The sequence below is a fragment of the Crinia signifera genome, chromosome 4, assembly GCF_055691185.1.
Source record: "Crinia signifera chromosome 4, ASM5569118v1, whole genome shotgun sequence".
Classification (NCBI taxonomy): Eukaryota; Metazoa; Chordata; class Amphibia; order Anura; family Myobatrachidae; genus Crinia; species Crinia signifera.
This window is the reverse complement of record NC_139220.1, coordinates 256,081,690-256,101,031: the sequence shown is the minus strand read 5'-3', so window position 1 is coordinate 256,101,031 and position 19,342 is coordinate 256,081,690. Positions and strand designations below refer to the sequence as shown.

The 19,342-nt window shown below is 45.4% G+C and overlaps 1 protein-coding gene across 2 annotated transcripts in view; it reads left to right on the top strand.

Annotated features, from left to right (window-relative positions):
* Positions 1-13,240: 13,240 nt before the first annotated feature.
* ADAMTS17 (ADAM metallopeptidase with thrombospondin type 1 motif 17) overlaps positions 13,241-19,342 on the top strand; it is a 246,143-nt gene continuing 240,041 nt past the window's right edge. For both annotated transcript variants that reach the window (XM_083184274.1, XM_083184273.1), the window contains exon 1: positions 13,241-13,737. In XM_083184274.1, the coding sequence (XP_083040400.1) occupies positions 13,698-13,737 (40 nt within the window). In that variant the 5' untranslated portion in view covers positions 13,241-13,697. The remainder of the gene's footprint in view (positions 13,738-19,342) is intronic.

Genomic DNA, 19,342 nt, shown 5'->3' with positions numbered 1-19,342 from the left:
TGTTATATATATATATTTTTTTAATATTATTATTATTATTATTTATATACATTTGGTCTATCTATAATACTTTAAATGACCCGGCATATACTGGGTCACCTAAGTGTCCATCTCCGTGCTTTGCTCCGCCCCTCTGGAAACCCCCTTCTAAAAATCCTGCGTTTGCCCCTGCCTCACCTCATGTACTCCTCCCATTAAACAACCAATCTTTGTGATTGTAGACAACTTGATAACAATCAGGACTTCCAGTTCCACTCATAAATTAATTGTTTATTGGCTGCAGAAAAAAATAAAACTAGTTTACTGTACTAAGTAAAGGCTGAGCTAATCAAGTCTTGTATTTTATTAACGCCTCCCAAAAGCGATGTAACAAGAACAAGAGAGGCCTAAAAGGATTCTAGAAATACCACCCTCACTGTCCTTAAAAAGCCGACTTTCTTTTCCATAGCTGCTGGAGCAAAATGTGACATCAGTTGATGAGGACAGCCAGGAGTGGCATAGGACCCAGCATCTGCAATGAGCATTGGCTGCCTGTCCCACAGCAGCAACAATCCCCAAAGTTACACTCCTGCCTACCAGCTGAGTTGCTTTATCAGCTATGGAGGATGGGTTTTTGCATTATGAGAAAAGTAGTGCTTGTGTGAACTTTGACCCACATGGGCCTTTCTCAAACATGCCAAGAGATTTAGTAAAAAGACCAGTGAAATCAGAGACATCACAGAGATAACAAGTCTAGAAAGCCGTATTGTGATACACATTAGAATTAATGTACTGGTTAATACTGACATGTAAAGTTATGAGTTCCTTTTCAAACTTCATGGCAGCTACCCAAGAGTGAGTCAACATCTTAGTAAGCTGATTAGAGAAAGGAACATAGTACCGTTGTCAGCAGAAATATTTGGCCAAATTCAACATCTATCTTATCAACCTCAGACTCAGCAAATCATGTTGGTAAAACATTGGGGGAGATGTATTAAACCTTCTAAAGAGTGACCTGGACAAGTGGAGAAGTTGTCCTTGGCAACCAATCAGCTTCTACCTATCATTTTATAGAATGTACTTGATAAATGATAGCTACAAGTTGATTGGCTGCTATCGGAAACTGCTCCCTCCACTCTTTAGAAGGTTTGATACATTCCCCCATTTTCTCTTCAATTGGACTTTCTTAGTCAGAGGCCTCACAATTCAAAGTCTCTCAACCAAATTATCAGACTTGCAAATGTCATAAAGAAATCTCTGGGATGGAGGCAACATCGGAGACTGCAAGATCATGGCTCCCCATCTAAGAACCAGATTGGATTATGTCGACCACAGACTCTGGCTTTAAAGTTTGTGGCTCTCTTTGACTGGCAGAAGTGAGTGGGCACAAAATGAAAAACATCTATAGACAATCAGTCTTGAAATAAGGGCAGGCCATTAGACCACAGGGAATACGTACCCTATCATATCCAAGAAAACCGTGTTGCCAGTTCATAGGAAGGGTTTAGGAGCAGCCTTGGACTTTGTCATTCCAGTCAATCCTTCTACATCAGGAACTGATTCTGCACCCCAGTCCAAATATTTACCTGTGAGGGTGTGGTGATTGGGCAGTCATTGCTAAAGTGCAAAGTAATTGAGGTACTTCATAAAGCTGAAACTTTAACCCTACTTACTATAAGATTTAAAAGATATTCAAACCTGGTGTAAAGGTAAATAATTGAATCCTGACAAGAAACAACAAGCAGGGCCGAATTAAGGGTCTAATAGGCCTTTATTGAGCTGGAAATGTTCAAGGGCAAATTCTGATAACTGGAAAAGGTGATGCCAATGCCATTTAAGCATGCAAACCCCATACACTATAACCACTAGTGTCTTCCTAATATATAAATTGCATACGTGTGTAAAATATACTGTAGATTGTAAGCTCCACTGGGTAAGGGACTGATGTGAATGTTCAAATAGTCTCTGTAAAGCGCTGCGGAATATGTATGCGCTATATAAGAAACTGTTAATAAATAAATAAAATATGAATGCAATGGAGCTATGGCTCCATCCGCTCCATTGTTAATCTGGTGCTGATAATAAGGAATAACCGTTTCTTATCCTGGATCCTGAATGTGTGAATACACCATTATTTTGAAAAAGTTGATAATCATCATTATTAACAGACACATGTGTGAAGTATTTTCAGGTTCATACAATCACAGTTTGTTGCTCACCTTGAGTCTTACTCAGTCACTCTCTGGGGTAGATTTATGAACAGTGGATCAGGGGAATATGCGCTATCCCTGGCGTTATGGCAGGGGATAGCGCTTCCCCTGATCTATGACACCCGGGATGCCAGTACTATATCGGCGGCGCTTAGTGGAGCTGCCATATTTTAAATAGAGCACCTGGCTCCTACTAATGTATGAATGGTCGCTGACCGTTCTGCCCCCTGCAGCTATTGACAGCTGCAGGTGGCGATGCCCTATGCCCACAGTGCTGTCCCTGCTGCTGGCTCTGAGCTGCGCTGGGGATCTTGCGTGAGTAGTGAGATCCCACGCATGCCCAGTCCAGCCGGCCGGGGGGAAGGAGACAGAGCGTCAGTGTTAACTGATGCGCTGTCAGCAGGAGGAGGCATCGCCGGAGGGGGGGAGTTTGTACTCCCCCGATTCAGCATACATCTTGTGGGTCTCGCCTCTTGGTTCGCCTCATTAATGAGGCGAAGCAGGAAGTGTTATAGCGGCGTGATAATAAATCTACCCATCTGTCTCTGTCTCTCTGACTGTCTGAGTCTCGTCAGTGCTGGTGCGCTGGTGGCGAACCTCTTAGTAGCTCTTTCCCGAGTCCAGACCCCTTCCTTTGCAAACTCAATCCTCCTAATTCCTGCTGCTGGGGCTGGGCGCGGGGGCGCTCTGGACAGGTGGGCTGCAGTGCATCCTCCCTGTCACCTGACCTTACATAGACTCCCAGCATGCACATCAGTGACAGTCTCACTTCAGTGTGTCATCAGAAATGGACATGCAGGCAGTGCCAGAAAAGACGGAAGAAAGGGAAAGCAGAGAGGAAGGATGATGATGCATCACTGATAGCAGGGGAGACACCGTAGGACGTTATGCCTTGGGCCTACAATGCCGTTAAAACAGCCCTGGTGTCTCCACTCACTCATGGGTGGTTGCCACTATGCAGCGGTGTAGCTAGGCGCCATGGTGCCCGGAGCAATGGCATATTTCGCGCCCCCCCCCCCCCCGATAATGAATTGGGGGCGTGGCTAACATGTGTTGGCATGTCACATTTAAAAAGAAATAACTTAAGAAACACAGTAACGTAATCTGCTGCGCTATATAAGACGCTGTAGCGTAATCTGCTGCGCTATATAAGACGCTGTAACGTAATCTGCTGCGCTATATAAGACACTGTAACGGAATCTGCTGCGCTATATAAGACGCTGTAACGGAATCTGCTGCGCTATATAAGACGCTGTAACAGAATCTGCTGCGCTATATAATAAGGTGTAACGGAAGCTGCTGCGCTATATGAGACACTGTAACGGAATCTGCTGCGCTATATAAGACACTGTAACGGAATCTGCTGCGCTATATAACATGCTGACAGCTGTAAATAAAGAAAAATAAATAAAGATAGATACATACAGCACAGCAGGCCAGGGCAGCAGCAGAAGCCAGAGATTCACTCTCCCCCTCCCCTCCCCCCTTTTTAGCTGTAAAATAAATAAATACCTTGAATAACAGCCAGGATAAGGCACGGGCGGCTGCCAGCAAGACACCTTCTCCTCCTCCAGGCTACAGCCAGCGCTTGGGAAGGCTGATGAGTGACGCTGCTGTAGCCAGGGAGGAGGTCAAAGAACCCAAACTAGGGATTTTTCTAAGTTGACCCATTTTCCATTGAAAATAGAAACCTGGGCAGGGGAGTCTGCCGTTGTGCAGGCGTAGCCTGCTACCTGCCCATCCGCCGTTGACAGCCCATCAATCCCACGGTTCCCGCTCACCCTTCGCACACCAGCCTGTCCCCCCTCGCCTGTCGCGCACCAGCATGACACCCCACCGTTGGCCTCCTGCCAGTGCAGCACCCCTTGCTGCCCTGCTCGCATGTCAGTGCGTGGCTGCCGCTGGGACTGGGACAGTGTGTCACTGTCAGTGCTGCTACGCTGCCTGCGCTGCCCGGAAGCCATACCGAGCAGCAGCAGCAGCAGCAATTCAGAAATAAGAGGAGCCGGAGGACATAGCCTAGGTCCGACTCTGTGTCAGCCCGCCGCCCGGCCTCACCGCCCGTGACGCTTGGCGGCAGGGACCGGGCGAGCAGGGCAGGAGGCAGGCGCCGGGCAGGGCAGCCGCCGGCGCTGCGCACGGTGCCCGGGCACTTCACTTGCAGGCAGGGATCATTTGCGGAGGGGGGGCGGGCCGGCGGCGCCAGTCAACCAATCGCCGCCCGGAGCATGAGCTCCGGTGGCTCCGCCCTCCCTACGCCTCTGCCACTATGGGATGTGCACTGGCCACTTTTTGTGTTTTGATTTTGGATATGGATCTTTCCTTGTGCTTTGGATCTGGATTTGTTTTGCTAAAACCACCCTTCCGGGTTTTATATTTTGGATCTATATTTTGTTGGAAAAACACATAAAAACCATTTAAATCGAATTATTTGTTTTTGTTTTTGCTCCTACGCTATTATTAAACTCAATAACATTCATTTCCACTCATTTTCGTCTATTCTGAACACCTCACAATATTGTTTTTAGGCCAAAAGGAGGTAGCTGGATGACTATGCTAAGCGTCGCAAGTGAGCACAAACACGTGGCCCATCTAGGAGTGGCACTGCAGTGGCAGACAGGATGGCAGTTTTAAAAACTATTCCCCAAAGAGCACTTAACGCAAATAAAAAAAAGAGGTGCAAGATGGATTTGTCCTATCACTGGATTGGAGTTATGCAGCAGTATAACTGGACTGGACTTATACAGCTGTACCACTGGACTTATATGGCAGCACCACAGGACTGGACTTATATGGCTGTAGCACTATACTTATACGGCAGCACCACAGGACTGGACTTATATGGCTGTACCACTGGACTTTTATGGCAGCACTGGAGTGGACTTAAATGCAGTGTCACACGCAGGGGGGTTTCTGAGTACCCAGAAATTCCCCCTGGAGTCTATGGGCCCTAGGCTTAAAGCTGGGGGTCCCCTATTTCCATGGGTACAAGAATTTAAAAAATCGGCCCTTGGAAACCATATTTTCAAAGTAGTGGTCCCCATCCAAGCCTGTTAATTGCTCTTCCCAGTTCAGGTTCTGTCTGACTTAGAGTTTTTCTGAGGGTATATTCCAAAAGCTGGGACTCCCCCCTTTGATATACACTAGTAGCTTGTCTCTACTGTTCCCAGAACCAGATATATCAGCCTTCCAGTAGCTGGTTACTGCTCCAGCTCCACACACCTGGTATGTAGTTTTATATTCTCGTTGGCAGATTGCTCTGCCTCCTGAACTCTGATCCCCTAGTCCCCAAAACCATTTGGTAGGTTTTAATTCCATTAAAATCTAAGAAATCTATTTCCGGGATCTGGAGATATCTGCAGTCAAGCAAGCTGTCCTCCCACCAGAAAATTATGAATAATAAGCCCACTCCACTATACACCCCTCCTCTGCGTATTAAACATCCTCTACCACCCCGGAAGTTATGTATCAGGGCCCCTTCATTCAGCCTAATGCCCCCTTCTCCCACCCCATCTCCCGCCATCTGTGCAGTAAAGGGGTAATTAGTGGAAATTACTGATCCAGGCCCTACATGCTGAGCAGTTGATATACCCCCTACCACCCACGGGACATCAAAGCTTCCCCCACCCCTACCGCTGGAGGATCGGTAGGGGCCCCAATACATTGCTATGCTCAGGGGTCTACACTGCTGACGCCCAAGCCTGTTAATTGCTCTTCCCAGTCAGATATTTCAGGTTCTGTCTGACTTAGAGTTTTTCTGAGGGTATATTCCAGAAGCTGGGACTCTCCCCCTTTGATGGACACTAGTAGCTGTACCACTGGACTTATGGCAGCACAGGACACAAGCATTAGGCAGCACAGGACACCAGCACTAGATAGCACAGCAGCACAGGACTGGACTTATACAGCAGCACTACAACTTATGTAAGCACAGGACACCACCACTGAACAGGATCAGGTCGCCACCCCACACGCTCAACAGACACCAAAGACAAGGAGACCCTCCCACTACCCGAGTGAAGATGGTGGGATTAATATTGAGTCCGGATCTTGTGAGAATCCGAGGGTGGGATGGTGACATTTTGCCTCGTTCTAAAGTCCAAGTCTGGTGGGAATAACCGAACAGTGTTCGGTTCCCGAAATGGATTTATAAAATCCAAACTCGCTCATCCCTAATTATAACTTGTTATTTTGATATTTACTGTCAAGAAAGTATATGATACTTAGTTGATTGGCACTCCCTGTGATTAGCAACTACCTCTGGTGCCCTCAGTACAAAACACAATGGGGGATATTCTGATTCAATCAGTCATCCATTCACATGCCAGCGGGGGGAGGGGTGAGAGGGTGGCGGACGGACCTTGGTGGACTCACAAGGCTGTGAAATTCAACCATAAATAGAGACACTCAGAGGTTTTCAACAATCAACTTTATTTGCAAAAGATCAATACAAGCTGATACTCACCTTGAAAAAGAGGCTATTGAAATGTCGGACCATGCATTAATCTTTTGCACATAAAGTTGATTGTTGAAGACGTCGGAGTGCCACTATTTCTGTTCGAACATTTTATATATATATATATATAGCATGTAGTAAGTAGCGTCACTCCAGGTACTTGTTCAAAAACGAGTTTACTGTAGGTCAACAGTGTTTCGGGCCGGGCCTTCCTGAAGACGGGCTCCGGCCCGAAACACTGTTGACCTACAGTAAACTCGTTTTTGAACAAGTACCTGGAGTGACGCTACTTACTACATGCTATCCATACAAGCGCTGGTACAGCCAGCACGCAGCGGGCACCCAGGTCAAGGTACAGAGTGGAGCAGGGGCAAGTGAGGAGTGCCGGACCTCCGATTACTTATATATATATATATATATATATATATATATATGTGTTGTGTCAGCTGTACACCAATGTGCTGGAGGAGGAGTTTATGGAGGTGTTGGCCCTTAGCTGCACCATTGAGAGTGTGGGATGGAGTAGCAATGTTATCCATCTTTAGCAAGGAGAAGGAAGGGCCAGGATAAATTGTAGAAGTAGGAAAAGGTTGCACCGCTAGCCGCGGTGCTGTGGAAATGCTGATGAGGAGAAGAGACATTTAGCAGCAGAGAAAGAGAGCACTGTTGGACAATATTGATCCAATTAGGCTAATTGCTTAATTCATCATATTTTGGGGGTGAGAGGGGGCAGGGGTGTCAAGTCCTCCCAATGTTTTCTAAGAATAAGGGTTTTTGGGAAAAACTGGACTTGCTCTGAAGCTGTGATGAAAAAAAAAACAACAACTTAATTGCATAGTAAAGAAGAAAAAAACTGCATACAATTAAATAAGAAAGCTATGCAGATTCTGGAAAAATCCTGCTTGCAATAGACTGTGCCCCAAGTTCACCATCACACTAAGGGTCCGATTTTTTAACATTATCTTTACAAAAAAGGTGTTTTCACACCCTATTTGCAATATTTTAGTATCACCTAAATGCATTAAAGGGCTTTTGGAGCAGTTTTTTGGAAAAACGTCATTCGCATTTTATTTATAACCAGATCACATTTCCCATAATTATGACGGGAAATGCGATCTGGCAGAATTTACTAAAATAAAAATGTGAAAAAAACAAACCCACAATGAGCTTCAGCTGACGAATCACTGGGCTCACTGCGAATTCCCTACTTTGGCTTTCTTTGCACATGCAAATAGAGGTTAGCTGCGAACAGCAACTAATCCCATCTAAAGTAGTGCTTGGAATGCAAAATGTCCCATTTTTAGCACAGGGACACTTTTCGCAAATTTCTGCTCGCCACCTTGGGAGACAGTGCAGAAATGCTTGAGTGTGTTTCCTCCAGGTACTCCGATTCTCCCATAATCAAAAATATATAGTGAGGGTGATTAGCTGCCAACAAATTAACCCTAGAATGTCTGTGTGTGTGTTTACATGTGGTAAGGAGGAATATAGATTGTAAGCTCCACTGGGGCAGGGACTGATGTGAATGTTCAAATATTCTCTTTTAAAGGGCTGCGGAATATGTGTGCGCTATTTAAATAACTGGTAGTAAATAAATTAATAGATATAAATGATGAACAATTGAATTGCTGCTTTCGGGTGACACCTGGTGGCCGACAACAGAAAAAAATTCCATCACCCTCGCTAAAAAGGAGGACTATTTATTCAATATAAATACCAATTATTTCATGTCTGAGCTGTTTTGGGATGAAAATAGGTTTATTTATGGAATGTGTGAGTGGAAATACAGTAGGTCTGTTTCTTAAATATGTGAGCGTTTCTGATAATGGGGCTGGTTGTGGGTGCAATTGTTTTAACTGGTTAAAGGAATGAAGGTCTGGATGTGTTAATCATTGCTAGCCTTTCCAGATGCCATGTAACTATTTTTTTTTTCAAAATGGGCCCCAACATTCCATGACCCAGAAGCAGCAACTGAGATTAAAACATCAGAGAAAGCTGCAGCTAGTAATATCTGCAGCTTTGGGAGTTATATCCTGATTATCTGACTAGATTGCTTAGAAATGAAGAATGGATTGCTCCATGCAGAGGCAGAACTCTGGGAGGCAATGGAGTCATCTGCCGCCGGGCTCCTGCTCTCAAGGGGGCACCTCTCCACCACTGCCAGTTTAAATCCATTAATTAAAAGCCATCAAAATCGCTTCTGTATCTGAGCTCTGAAATATATATGTGTTCTCCTTCTCTTTCTGTATATACATACAGTATATAATATATATTTCATAACAGACTATATATATTTTGAGTAAAGTTTTGTGTGTGTTTGTGGTGGTTGGGCACCAATATTCATCTTGCCTCCGGGTAACTGGGACAAACTTACGCCACTGGCTCCATGTGTATGGCACCAAGCGACGGCGATGCACAGTCCCACACGTCACCATCGCCGGACTAAATTCACACTGCATGCAGTATAAATCTAGTCATCACCAGTGTTCTCTCTCCAGACAGATTGCACAGCACACATCTCTGGTGCATCGTTGTGTGCTGAGTGATCTGTACTTTAGCACAGAGGCTCAGTCGCTCTGTGTGTATGTGGCTTTACACATGACACTACGGTCAGGCCGACTCTCAGGTGTGGTGTGGGAAAACATCTAGAGACATTGGTTGTGTATGTTGGTGGTGGGTGGCAGGACTTGGAGGCAACATAATTATTTAGCCTAGAGCAGCAGGACTATTAATCAGACCATGAATTGATGGAATATTTTAGATAAGTATAAGAAAATATACTCACACTATTTATATGTGCATCCACCACATGCAATAATAATAATAATAATAATAATAATAATAATAATAATAATAATAATAATAATATCTGAATAATGTGGAGTGCCCAAATCTTATGGAGAAATATTTATGAGGAAGCCATATGCTCCTACAAATCTGTTGACTATAACACCAACTCTGGTTATCTGTACCATGTGTGCCCAAACAAATGCATCCCCCAGTGTAACCAGATGGAGGGAGACTGAGGCGTGTGTTTCTGCTGCTGACCACTGGTAATGGGCTCAGTCCGCCTCTGGATAAATGCTATCTAGAAGCTCATTGGTTTCGACAGGCAATTTGTCCACTTCTACAGTCTTTAGAGTTCTTGATACATTTTCCCCCCAAGTGTGAGTTTATCAGTGTAAGGGTTAAGAGTAAAGAGCCATCCATGTCCTGTCTGACCCAGCACTTTAGGGCTGCTCACTAGATTCCAAGCCTTGTGTCCTCTTTTGCTCCCAGAATCAGCTATTTTTGGCCAAAGCATTGCGCTCTTAGCGGGAAGCTTGCCATGTGCATTTAAGACGATACACAAGTCAGTTGTATTTCTCACCTCGTCTCACAGCTGAGAGATGTGTAATGCTAGGATTTCCTTACTAGAGCGCAGAACACCACGCTCAGGTGACAAGACACAGGGGTCTTAAAATAGGTGTATTGCTGCACCATAACACATACACATCAGATTATTTATAAAAGAAAAAAAAAACATAACATAGAGGAAGCAATTTAACCCTTTCAGGCCCTTAGCCTGATTTCAGCTAATATAATACATATGATGAAATGTGCAGTAAATAATTGTATTTCTCTAACACATCATATATTATAGTGGCTGTACTTGTAATTATCGAGTTTGTTAAAGATTAAAAACAGTGGGCGAGATGTTGTTACATCCGCAGCCCTCTATCGCCGGGCATCGCATTATTAATAACGGCATATGTTGTAACATATGCTGTTATTAACAAAAGGGACAGCTCTTGCGATAAGAGCTGTCCCTTGCGATGCGGTGTCGGCACTGGACTTCCGGGTCTGTGACCCGGTAGTCCATCTGCGCATGGGCAGAGTGACACGCCGGGCCCCAGGGCATGCTGGGAGGGATCCGTGACGGATCCCTCAAACAACGCTGCGGTAAGAAGCCCATAGTGGCAGCGCTGCATACAGAAATGCGGTAAAAACCCAGATAACGGGGTTTTTACCGCATTTCTGTGTTAGAGAATCTCCCCCAGAAACAGTATCCAACACTAAATGTATTTTTTATAACCCCCTTTAATGTGCATGAATACATCACATGGGTATATATATATCTGCATTTTAGGAATACATGTGAAGTATGTCTGACTGGCTTGGCAATGTTACGAGGTAAATTGTTTAGGTCTTGGAGTTTTTCTTAAAGCGGCAATAATTTAAAAGGGAAAATCTTGGTGGCAGGAATGGGAAGAAGATGGACAGGGAACGGTAAGCTGGGAAGGGAGGAGGGAGAGCACTGAGGGTCTGGTGGGATGTTATACTGAATTTGTCCTCATTCTATAAGATTTAGTAAATGATTTCTCTTTTGCATTGAATAATTTAGGGACGCTATCATCGGAACAGTATTGTTTTTGTGCTATAATCAATTGCAATTCTTAATATCATTTTAATAATATGTAGTCTACTGTACATATAAAAAGATTCATACATAGTTTATATTCTTAATTAAATGTAAATTAATATACTGTACATGTCTATGCGGGATACGGTCATTTGGTCGACCTAAAGATGGTCGACAATCATTAGGTCAACACCACTGAGTGGACATACTGCAAGGTAGACATGGGCCTAAGTCGACATGGGACAAGGTCGACAGGTGTTAAGGTCAACACAAGCATTAGGTCGACATGGTAGGTAGACATGGGTTTTTTCACTCGTTTTTTTTTTTGGGCCATGTGCCGACAGGCAGTATTTCATGCCCTACCATCCACTAGGGCAGGGGTTCCCAATCTTTTTTTAATCACGGCACCCTAGAGTATAAGAATTTTTTCCGCGGCACCCCTAGGCCAAATTTATTTTAATTAGATTGGATTTATATGCTATTCTTAGGGTCAGTTATGTGTAAAAGGGCAGGAATTGCTTCTGTTTGTACACATTTTATGATTGGCAGCCACCAGCACTGGTTTTGCTTATAAATAATTAACCATTAATAATTTTAGTTGGTCCTGGACTACCAACCCAGGGCACCCCTGCATGTGTCCCGAGGCACCCCAGGGAGCCACGGCGCACAGTTTGGGAACCACTGCACTAGGGCATGGTGGGAGAATAAAATACTGTACGTGAAGCATGGCGAGCGTATGGGGTGCACTCAATCCTGTGTCCATGTCGACATATACATTTCATTTGTATTACTCATGTGTGCTCTTATGTTAAAAAAAACACCAAATGGGAACTAGACAGACTCATAACAAACCATAAGTGATATTATTAACAACATATTAAATCTATCAAAAATATTACACTTTATTTGCAGATTATGAACATTTCCAATGGAAAATCTGCAACAACGAAAAATCTTGCAGTAAAATTCAGCTACATCACTGACAGTCTTCCAATCCCTTTTAGCTGCTAGAACATTGTATTTCTGTATGCTGTATATACTGTTATTCAACACTGTTAAAACATAAAATCATTGGTGCATAATGGCTCAGCCTCAGCCACTGATTTATATACACACTCCTATAAATGCATCAGTGTGTCCTGAAAAGACATATACTGTATACAGTACTGAGCTGTAAATGTAACTGTACAGATGAAGTAAGTGCTGCAGCATTAAGTGACCACAAAGGAAGGTGCCCTCTAACTTCCAATCTATAACAGCACTGTAATAAAAGTACAGAGCTTCTTAGGGACATTGTAAAGGAGATGGAACAATAGGAATCCATGTGCGCAATGGCGATATTTGCGCAGTTGAGTGAATATCATCCGAATACGCATGTGTCATGATTACGTGATATGGTACTTTAGAGATACCCCTCACTGGGAGTATTTATTCACAGAGAAATTGGCAGTCGGAGGCCACTTAGGGGAATAGATGCAGAAAAAAAGGTCACATTTTTTTTGTCCCAAATGTGGACACAGTCGACATGGACACCGTCATGCTTCAGGCACGGTGCCTCGCTGCGCTTGTCACACTATTATATTTGCCCATCACACTGTAGTGGATGGTTGGCCATTAAATACCATCTGTCGGCACGTCGGTTTAAAAACACGTATAAACCTCATGTCGACCTTGCCACTGTCGACCTAATGCTTGTGTCGACCTTCCAACCCAGTCGACCTTAGCCATGTCGACCTATTTCAGGTGTCAAACTAAGCCCTGTCAACCCTTCTGTGGTCGGCTCAAAGTTTCACTGCAGTGCCCCTGTTACTGTCCCATGTTACTCTAGTATTACTGTGCTGTGCCAGTACTCCTGTTACTGTGCCATGCTACGCTAGTATTACTGTGCTACCTATGCCAGTACTGTGCTTGTATGCTAATTACAATATACCGCACTGTACTATGCTATTGCTCCTCACACCTGTCTGAGCTCCATTTCTCTCACACCTCGCTCTCCCCCTAGTGTCCATCCGTGCACATTGCGCCCCAACCACGTGTACTGCAGGAGATCCCTCCCAGAGCTGTCTCCTTCTCCCAATACCTGAACTGACAATTTCACTCCTTCATCCCGGCCGAGCTCTGATTGGTGCTCCCTGTGCCCGGCGGGCGGGTCTAGAATATCCAGTTGACTTTCTCTGCTGTGTTAATTGCTTTTCCAAAGGCTGAGGAACTGCAAAATACCGGGCATTGCACTGCATCGTCTGCACTGCACCGGGCACGAATCAGGGACTGCGCTGCATTCACTAGACTGCAACTCTGACACACCGGTTATTGCATTGCATGTCATTCCAGTGCACTGCAAATACTCGGCGCTGTCCTATATAACCTGCACTGCACGAAGGTAAATGTAAGTTGCCGGGCATTCTGCAGGACAATAGGGGACAGTGCGCTCATCACTGGAATACCTACTACACTTCACTGGTACTTTATTACATGTACTGTATTCTGAACTTCATTGCACTACAATTACTTTAGCAATTAGGGATTTACAGTACTACCTGGGACTGCACTGCAAGGGCTCAGCACCTCATTCCATTACTGCTGGAGCAGCAACACATTACTGTATATGCAGGCAACACTTCCATCCTAAAGATTCCAGAACTCTAAAAACATGCTGCTCCTCACACTGCTCTGCCTCCTGCTTCATACAGGTAAGTACAATATGTTTTATTTGTCAGTTTTCCATAACTGTCACTTCTTCCAATGCAACCAATGAAATGCCTAAACCTGCTTGTGTTGTCACTGTAAATCAGGTGTTATCACATATAAGAAATAAAAGCAGTAAGTGCACACATGCCATCACTATGTAGCCATTGGGATCACTGAACATGCTCCCTATTCAATACACAAAACCCGTAAGCTAGTGGTCCTCAATGACCTGAATCCCTCTTACACTGTGGGCCTCTGCTGGCAGCTAACAGGTTAACGTCATTTTGGCAGCGCATGCGCGTTGTATATTCCCTGATCCTGGCTTGACGCAGTCCTCCCTCTTCCAGGCATCCTGTCTGTTTGTACTGCTGGACCTTCCAGGTCTCTATTTGCAGCCAGAGGCTGTAGACTGCCACACATGCACTAGACTTCAGAGTAGTGAAGAACACATCTGGACTGGTTCTGGGAACCTCTAGTCTTCAGTGAATTACTCGAAGGCCTTTAAGAGACTATTTTGGGCAGGAATAGGTAACAGTTTATGTAGGACTTGGAGAAGCCGATGGTCTCATTTTAAAAAATTGCTCTGGTCTTGTTAGAGGGTTCTATAACGTTTAAAGAAATATTGCTTGTTAAACTGTTCTACTGGGAGCAGGTTCTCCTGAGTGGCAGGATGTTGCTGTATATAAATGTTTGTGTCTGGCCTCATAGAATAGGCTCACAGGTGGTCCATAGACTTCCGAAATTGGACGGAGTGATCTGAGACACAGTCGTCTATCATACCTGGTTATTTGGGACCCGGCTGGTTTGAAGTATTAAGCATTGTTAATCACTAAGTTTAGAAATCACTGCTAACCTGTTATATTATAAAACACTAGGATATAGCCCGAGACAATAGGCTGCTGTCTTATGCACGCTGTTTGGTGATTATTATTGACTTCTGTGAATAGCTGTCCAGTTCTGAATGATCTCCTTTAGATATTACTAGAAACCAAAAACGACTCATTTTGTAAGTGAAGCAATGCACTGCAAGCCCCTTCTTGCATCAAAGGGCTGTAATATAATCTAGGAGACGTGTAGCCTTTCCAAGTACTGTGCCTGTGCCACAGACGGGATCCTCTGACAGCAGATCTGGATTGGCACATCCTTTCAAGTGCTAAACCTATCCGCACCTTACTGAGGGGGTTAAACCTTTTTCTGAAATGCGGATTAAACAGAACATTCTAATTAAGTCCAGGCAGGGATTCTGGAAATTAAAGCTAAAATAAATTTAGAAATAACTAAACTATGCTATTACTGTTGTATAATAGTTTGGTTGGGTAACTGGCGGAGAGTAATTTGCAATCTGTCTTTTTTCTCTTTTATCCAGGGTACTAGAACAGATCAGTGTAACCAGCTCTAGTCTGTGTAGAAAAGCAGCTGATGTAAAACTGGAGCCCCTCAGACTTCTCCCAGATATCCCTGTACCTCTTGCTGTGCGTGTGCTGTGGGAGGGGGGGGGGGGGGGGGGGGGGGGGGGGGGAGCCGTGTGAAGAGGCCCTTTATATTTTCATAGCTGATGTTTCAACCTGAGCCGATCCTGGCAGGGTCCCCCTTGCTGAACATCATAGTTTCCGTTCATTAGGAGCTGGAGTCCGGCTGGAAGCTGAGCGCTTGGTTCTGCAGCCTCTAGCACAGCTGATTTTGGGAAGCTTGGCTTCTCTGACCCTCTCTTGGTAGAGGTGCAGGGAAGTAAGGGCGGCACTAGTGGGTCAGCTAAGGATCTCTGGGCTGAAGAACGGGGATAGACCTAGCTCTTCATTTCAAGTGATTTGTAATAATTTGTAGCACTCACTTGTCTGGGTATAGTGGCTTTTCCTTACTGATCTGAAAATAAAACACACAATAATTTATTTACAGTTTCTTATATAGCGCAACAGATTCCGCTGCGCTTTACAATAGTAGACAGTAATAAAACAAACTGGGTAACAGACAGACTTGGAGGAAAGAGGGCCCTGCTGCAAGCTTCTATAGGGATATAGGAGGGAAACACAAGGACAGGCACCAGTAATAGCATAGCAGTCCCACCAAGTTACAAGTCCAGAAGGGAAGCTATATAATGCATAAGTGCCTCAGAGGGTTATGCGTGTAAAACTTAGATATGATAGGCTTGCCTGAAGAGGTGAGTTTTTAGGGAACGCTTGAAAGTTTGGAGACTAGTGGAGGGTCTTTTTGTGCATGGAAGGGCATACCATAGGGTGGGAGCAGTCCAATGAAAGTCCTGCAATAGTGAATGGGAGCTAGTGATCCGTGCAGAAGAGAGACGCAGATCTTGTGCAGAGCAGAGTGGTCGAGATGGGAGATATTTTGTGATAAGTAGAGAGATATAAGCTGGTGCAGTATGGTTAATAGCTTTATATGTGAGTAGAAGTACAGTAAAACACAGGTAACCAATAGAGGGACTGGCAGAGTGGATCAGCAGACGATGAGCGCCTTGCTAGGAAGATCATCCTAGCAGCAGCATTTAGAATGGATTGCAGTGGCGAGAGTCTGTTCTTGGGAAGACCAGTTAGGAGACTATTGCAATAATCAATGCGGGATATAATGAGTGCATGGATATGAGATTTAGTAGTGTCTTGTGTTAGATACGGTCGTATTTTGGATATGTTTTTAGATGCATGTAGCATGATTTTGCGACAGATTGAATGTGGGGAATGAAGGTCAGTTTTGAGTCAAGGATGACCCTTAGGCAGGGCCGGCGCCACCACTAGGCAAATCTAGGCATTTGCCTAGGGCGCCGGCCACTGGAGGGCGGCATTTCGCCCCCCCCCCCCCCCCGTGCCGCGGGGTACCTGTCCTGCGGCTGTGTATATAAAGCTTGCGGCGGCAGCGGGGGGTCCCTGCAGTCAATAAGAAATAGAGCGCTATCCGCCTGGCTACGCGGAAGCGCTTCTGGTGTGGAAACACTGGCCGCACGCTGATTGGCTGAGATTCAGCCAATCAGCGTGCGCCGTGCGGCCAGTGTTTTCGCAACAGAAGCGCTTCCACGTAGCCAGGCGGATAGCGCTCGTTATTTCTTGACTGCAGGGACCCCCGTTGCCGCCGCAAGCTTTATATACACAGCCGCAGGACAGGTACACACCCCCCCCCCCAGAACCCCCCCCCCCCCACCCCGACTCGCCTGGGGCGCTCCGGTCCCTTGCACCGGCCCTGCCCTTAGGCAACGAGCTTGTGGGGTAGGGTAGATCGTAGAGTTGTCAACAGTTATGGAGATAACACATACATATGAATATAGTGTGGGCTACAATATCTATAATTATTCTATTATTACAGCTCTTGCAGTTTAACCTCTCAATGCCTTACGCTGTCCTGAGACCTCACAGCTCTGCTTAGAAGTCCTCTCTTTTGTGGTTTCTATCACCATTAATCAGGTGGATTTACAAGTGATTGTATTTTATCTCCAGCTTCTTACACTATGCCTCCCAATTGTGCCCTCCCAATATTTTTCTTCAGCTAGCCTTCTCTGGATAGCCATGGTTAGCGAAGGCCTATTGTTCTCAGCTGCAATACAATACATAGAACAATACAGTAGGGGATTAGCATAGGGTTAAATCCCACAGCTCTGGCTCACGTAATCCTATAAAAGGGCTAGAGGAGGATGGCTCTATCTGTACCTGTGTCTACTATGTTGTGTTTTATAAACATATGCAAACTTTAAAAAATTAGAGCAGTGAATTAATATAAAACATGAAACAGTACCTACCATTCATGTGGTGGCCACCAACTCTGGTGGTGTCTGTAACCCTGCTCTAAAGGCCCCCATACACTATGCGATGATGGATCGGGCAGTGAAATCGGGCCAAATTGCATGTTTAGACACCCGGTCCGACACGTGCGGGAGGTCGGACTGGCTGCGCATAAGATTTGCTAAATCTTTGTACAGCCGGGCAAGGGACTCTGTGAGGTGGTTGGTGGGGGACACAGAGGCGGCGGACGCCGGCGAGGGAGACGGGCAGGGGGAGCCGGAGCAGGGAGCTGGGTACTTGTGTAGTTTTACGGCACCAGCATGGCGCCGTGCTACTTCCGGTTTCTACGCTCTGCAAACTATCTATGCCAACATGGATAGTTCATACCCCCACTATCCATGTTGGCATGGAGTTGATTTTAGATAGCATGGCGAGCGTAGCGAGCCACCGAGCCCGCAGCGTGGGCGAGCGAAGCGAGCCCCGCAAGGGGACTCTGACGCCGTGAAACTACACAAGTACCGGGAGCTGTCAGTGCTTCGAGCAGGTGGAGGGAGCAGGGCAGTGGCAGCGGATGCTGTGGGGGACATAGAGGCGGCTGTAACGTAGAGCCGGGCAGGGGGAGCTGGGAACTGTAAGCACTGAAAAAAAAAAAAAGCCCAAACAATGAATAGGCAGCATGTAATTGGCTGAGCGCTTTCTCAGACAGTCAGCAATTGGCTGAGAGAGCACTCCACAGCCACCTCGCAGCATCCCCCGCCCACCACCTCAATGTCTCCCGCCCCCCTGCTCCCTTCACCTTGCAGCTCCCCGGGAGTTGCATATGATACATCGCATGCGATGCAGGGGAAATCAGCTGCAGGGGAAATCAGGTCCGACTTGTCCTTAGGACAAGTCGGACTAATGTATGGGGGCCTTTACTGCTGGCCTGTGTCATGGTGAGCGGTCTTGTGTCCATGTCTCTGCTTGTGATCCCACCCACAAGCTACTGTAGCTTAAAGTAGATGAGAGTGGTGATAGACTGTGAAGGTACCGAAGACCACAGCGGACAAATATAACTATATTATAACCCATTGTACTGCACCTATGGTTGCTCTTGTACAGCACGTGCTCCGGTAACTATTAACATGGTCCATGCAGTCGCAGCTACTGTACATTTATAGCTGAAGAGGCATAACTGGCTGGTAATGGGCACTGTTGTGTAGGCAATGTTCGGGGCATGCAGGGTTGGATGTAGGCATAAATAGATCTTTTTCTAGGGCTATCTTTTGCTTCAAGTGTATGGATGGTGCTGGTGTGCATTGATGATGATGATGACAAGTATTTGGATTAGGAGCAAGCACGCTGCCAGGTGTCTACAGCTCTGCTGGTGGGTGAATATTCTTGGCAATGGACAAAATGTCCAAATCTCGGCATCAGGCCCTCTGGCATTAGGCATCAGGCCCTCTGTGTCCTTTTCTGAGGGGAACATGTATGAAACCTTTAGGAGAGAGTGAAAGTAGAGATCTTGCCCAAAACAACTAATCAGCTTCTAACTCTTTTTTTAGGTGTGCTTGATAAATGAAAGCTAGAAGATGATTGGCTAATAAGGGCAAACTCTCCTTTTTATCTCTTTCAAAGGTTTGATAAATCTTGCCCTAAAAAACTTCTCAAAAGGGTTTTGGGTGTGGATCAACAGTGTCTAGGTCGACACCAAAAGGTCGACATTGACAAAAGTTTAACATGCACTAGGTCAACATTGACAAAAGGTTGACACAAGCAAAAGGTCTACATGGAAATATTCAACACATGAAAATGTCAACATGAGGTTTTTTTTTCACGTTTATGTCATGTCATTGTTGACAACTGTAGCATAACCTTGCATTATTCCCAGTTGGAGTCTATGTGG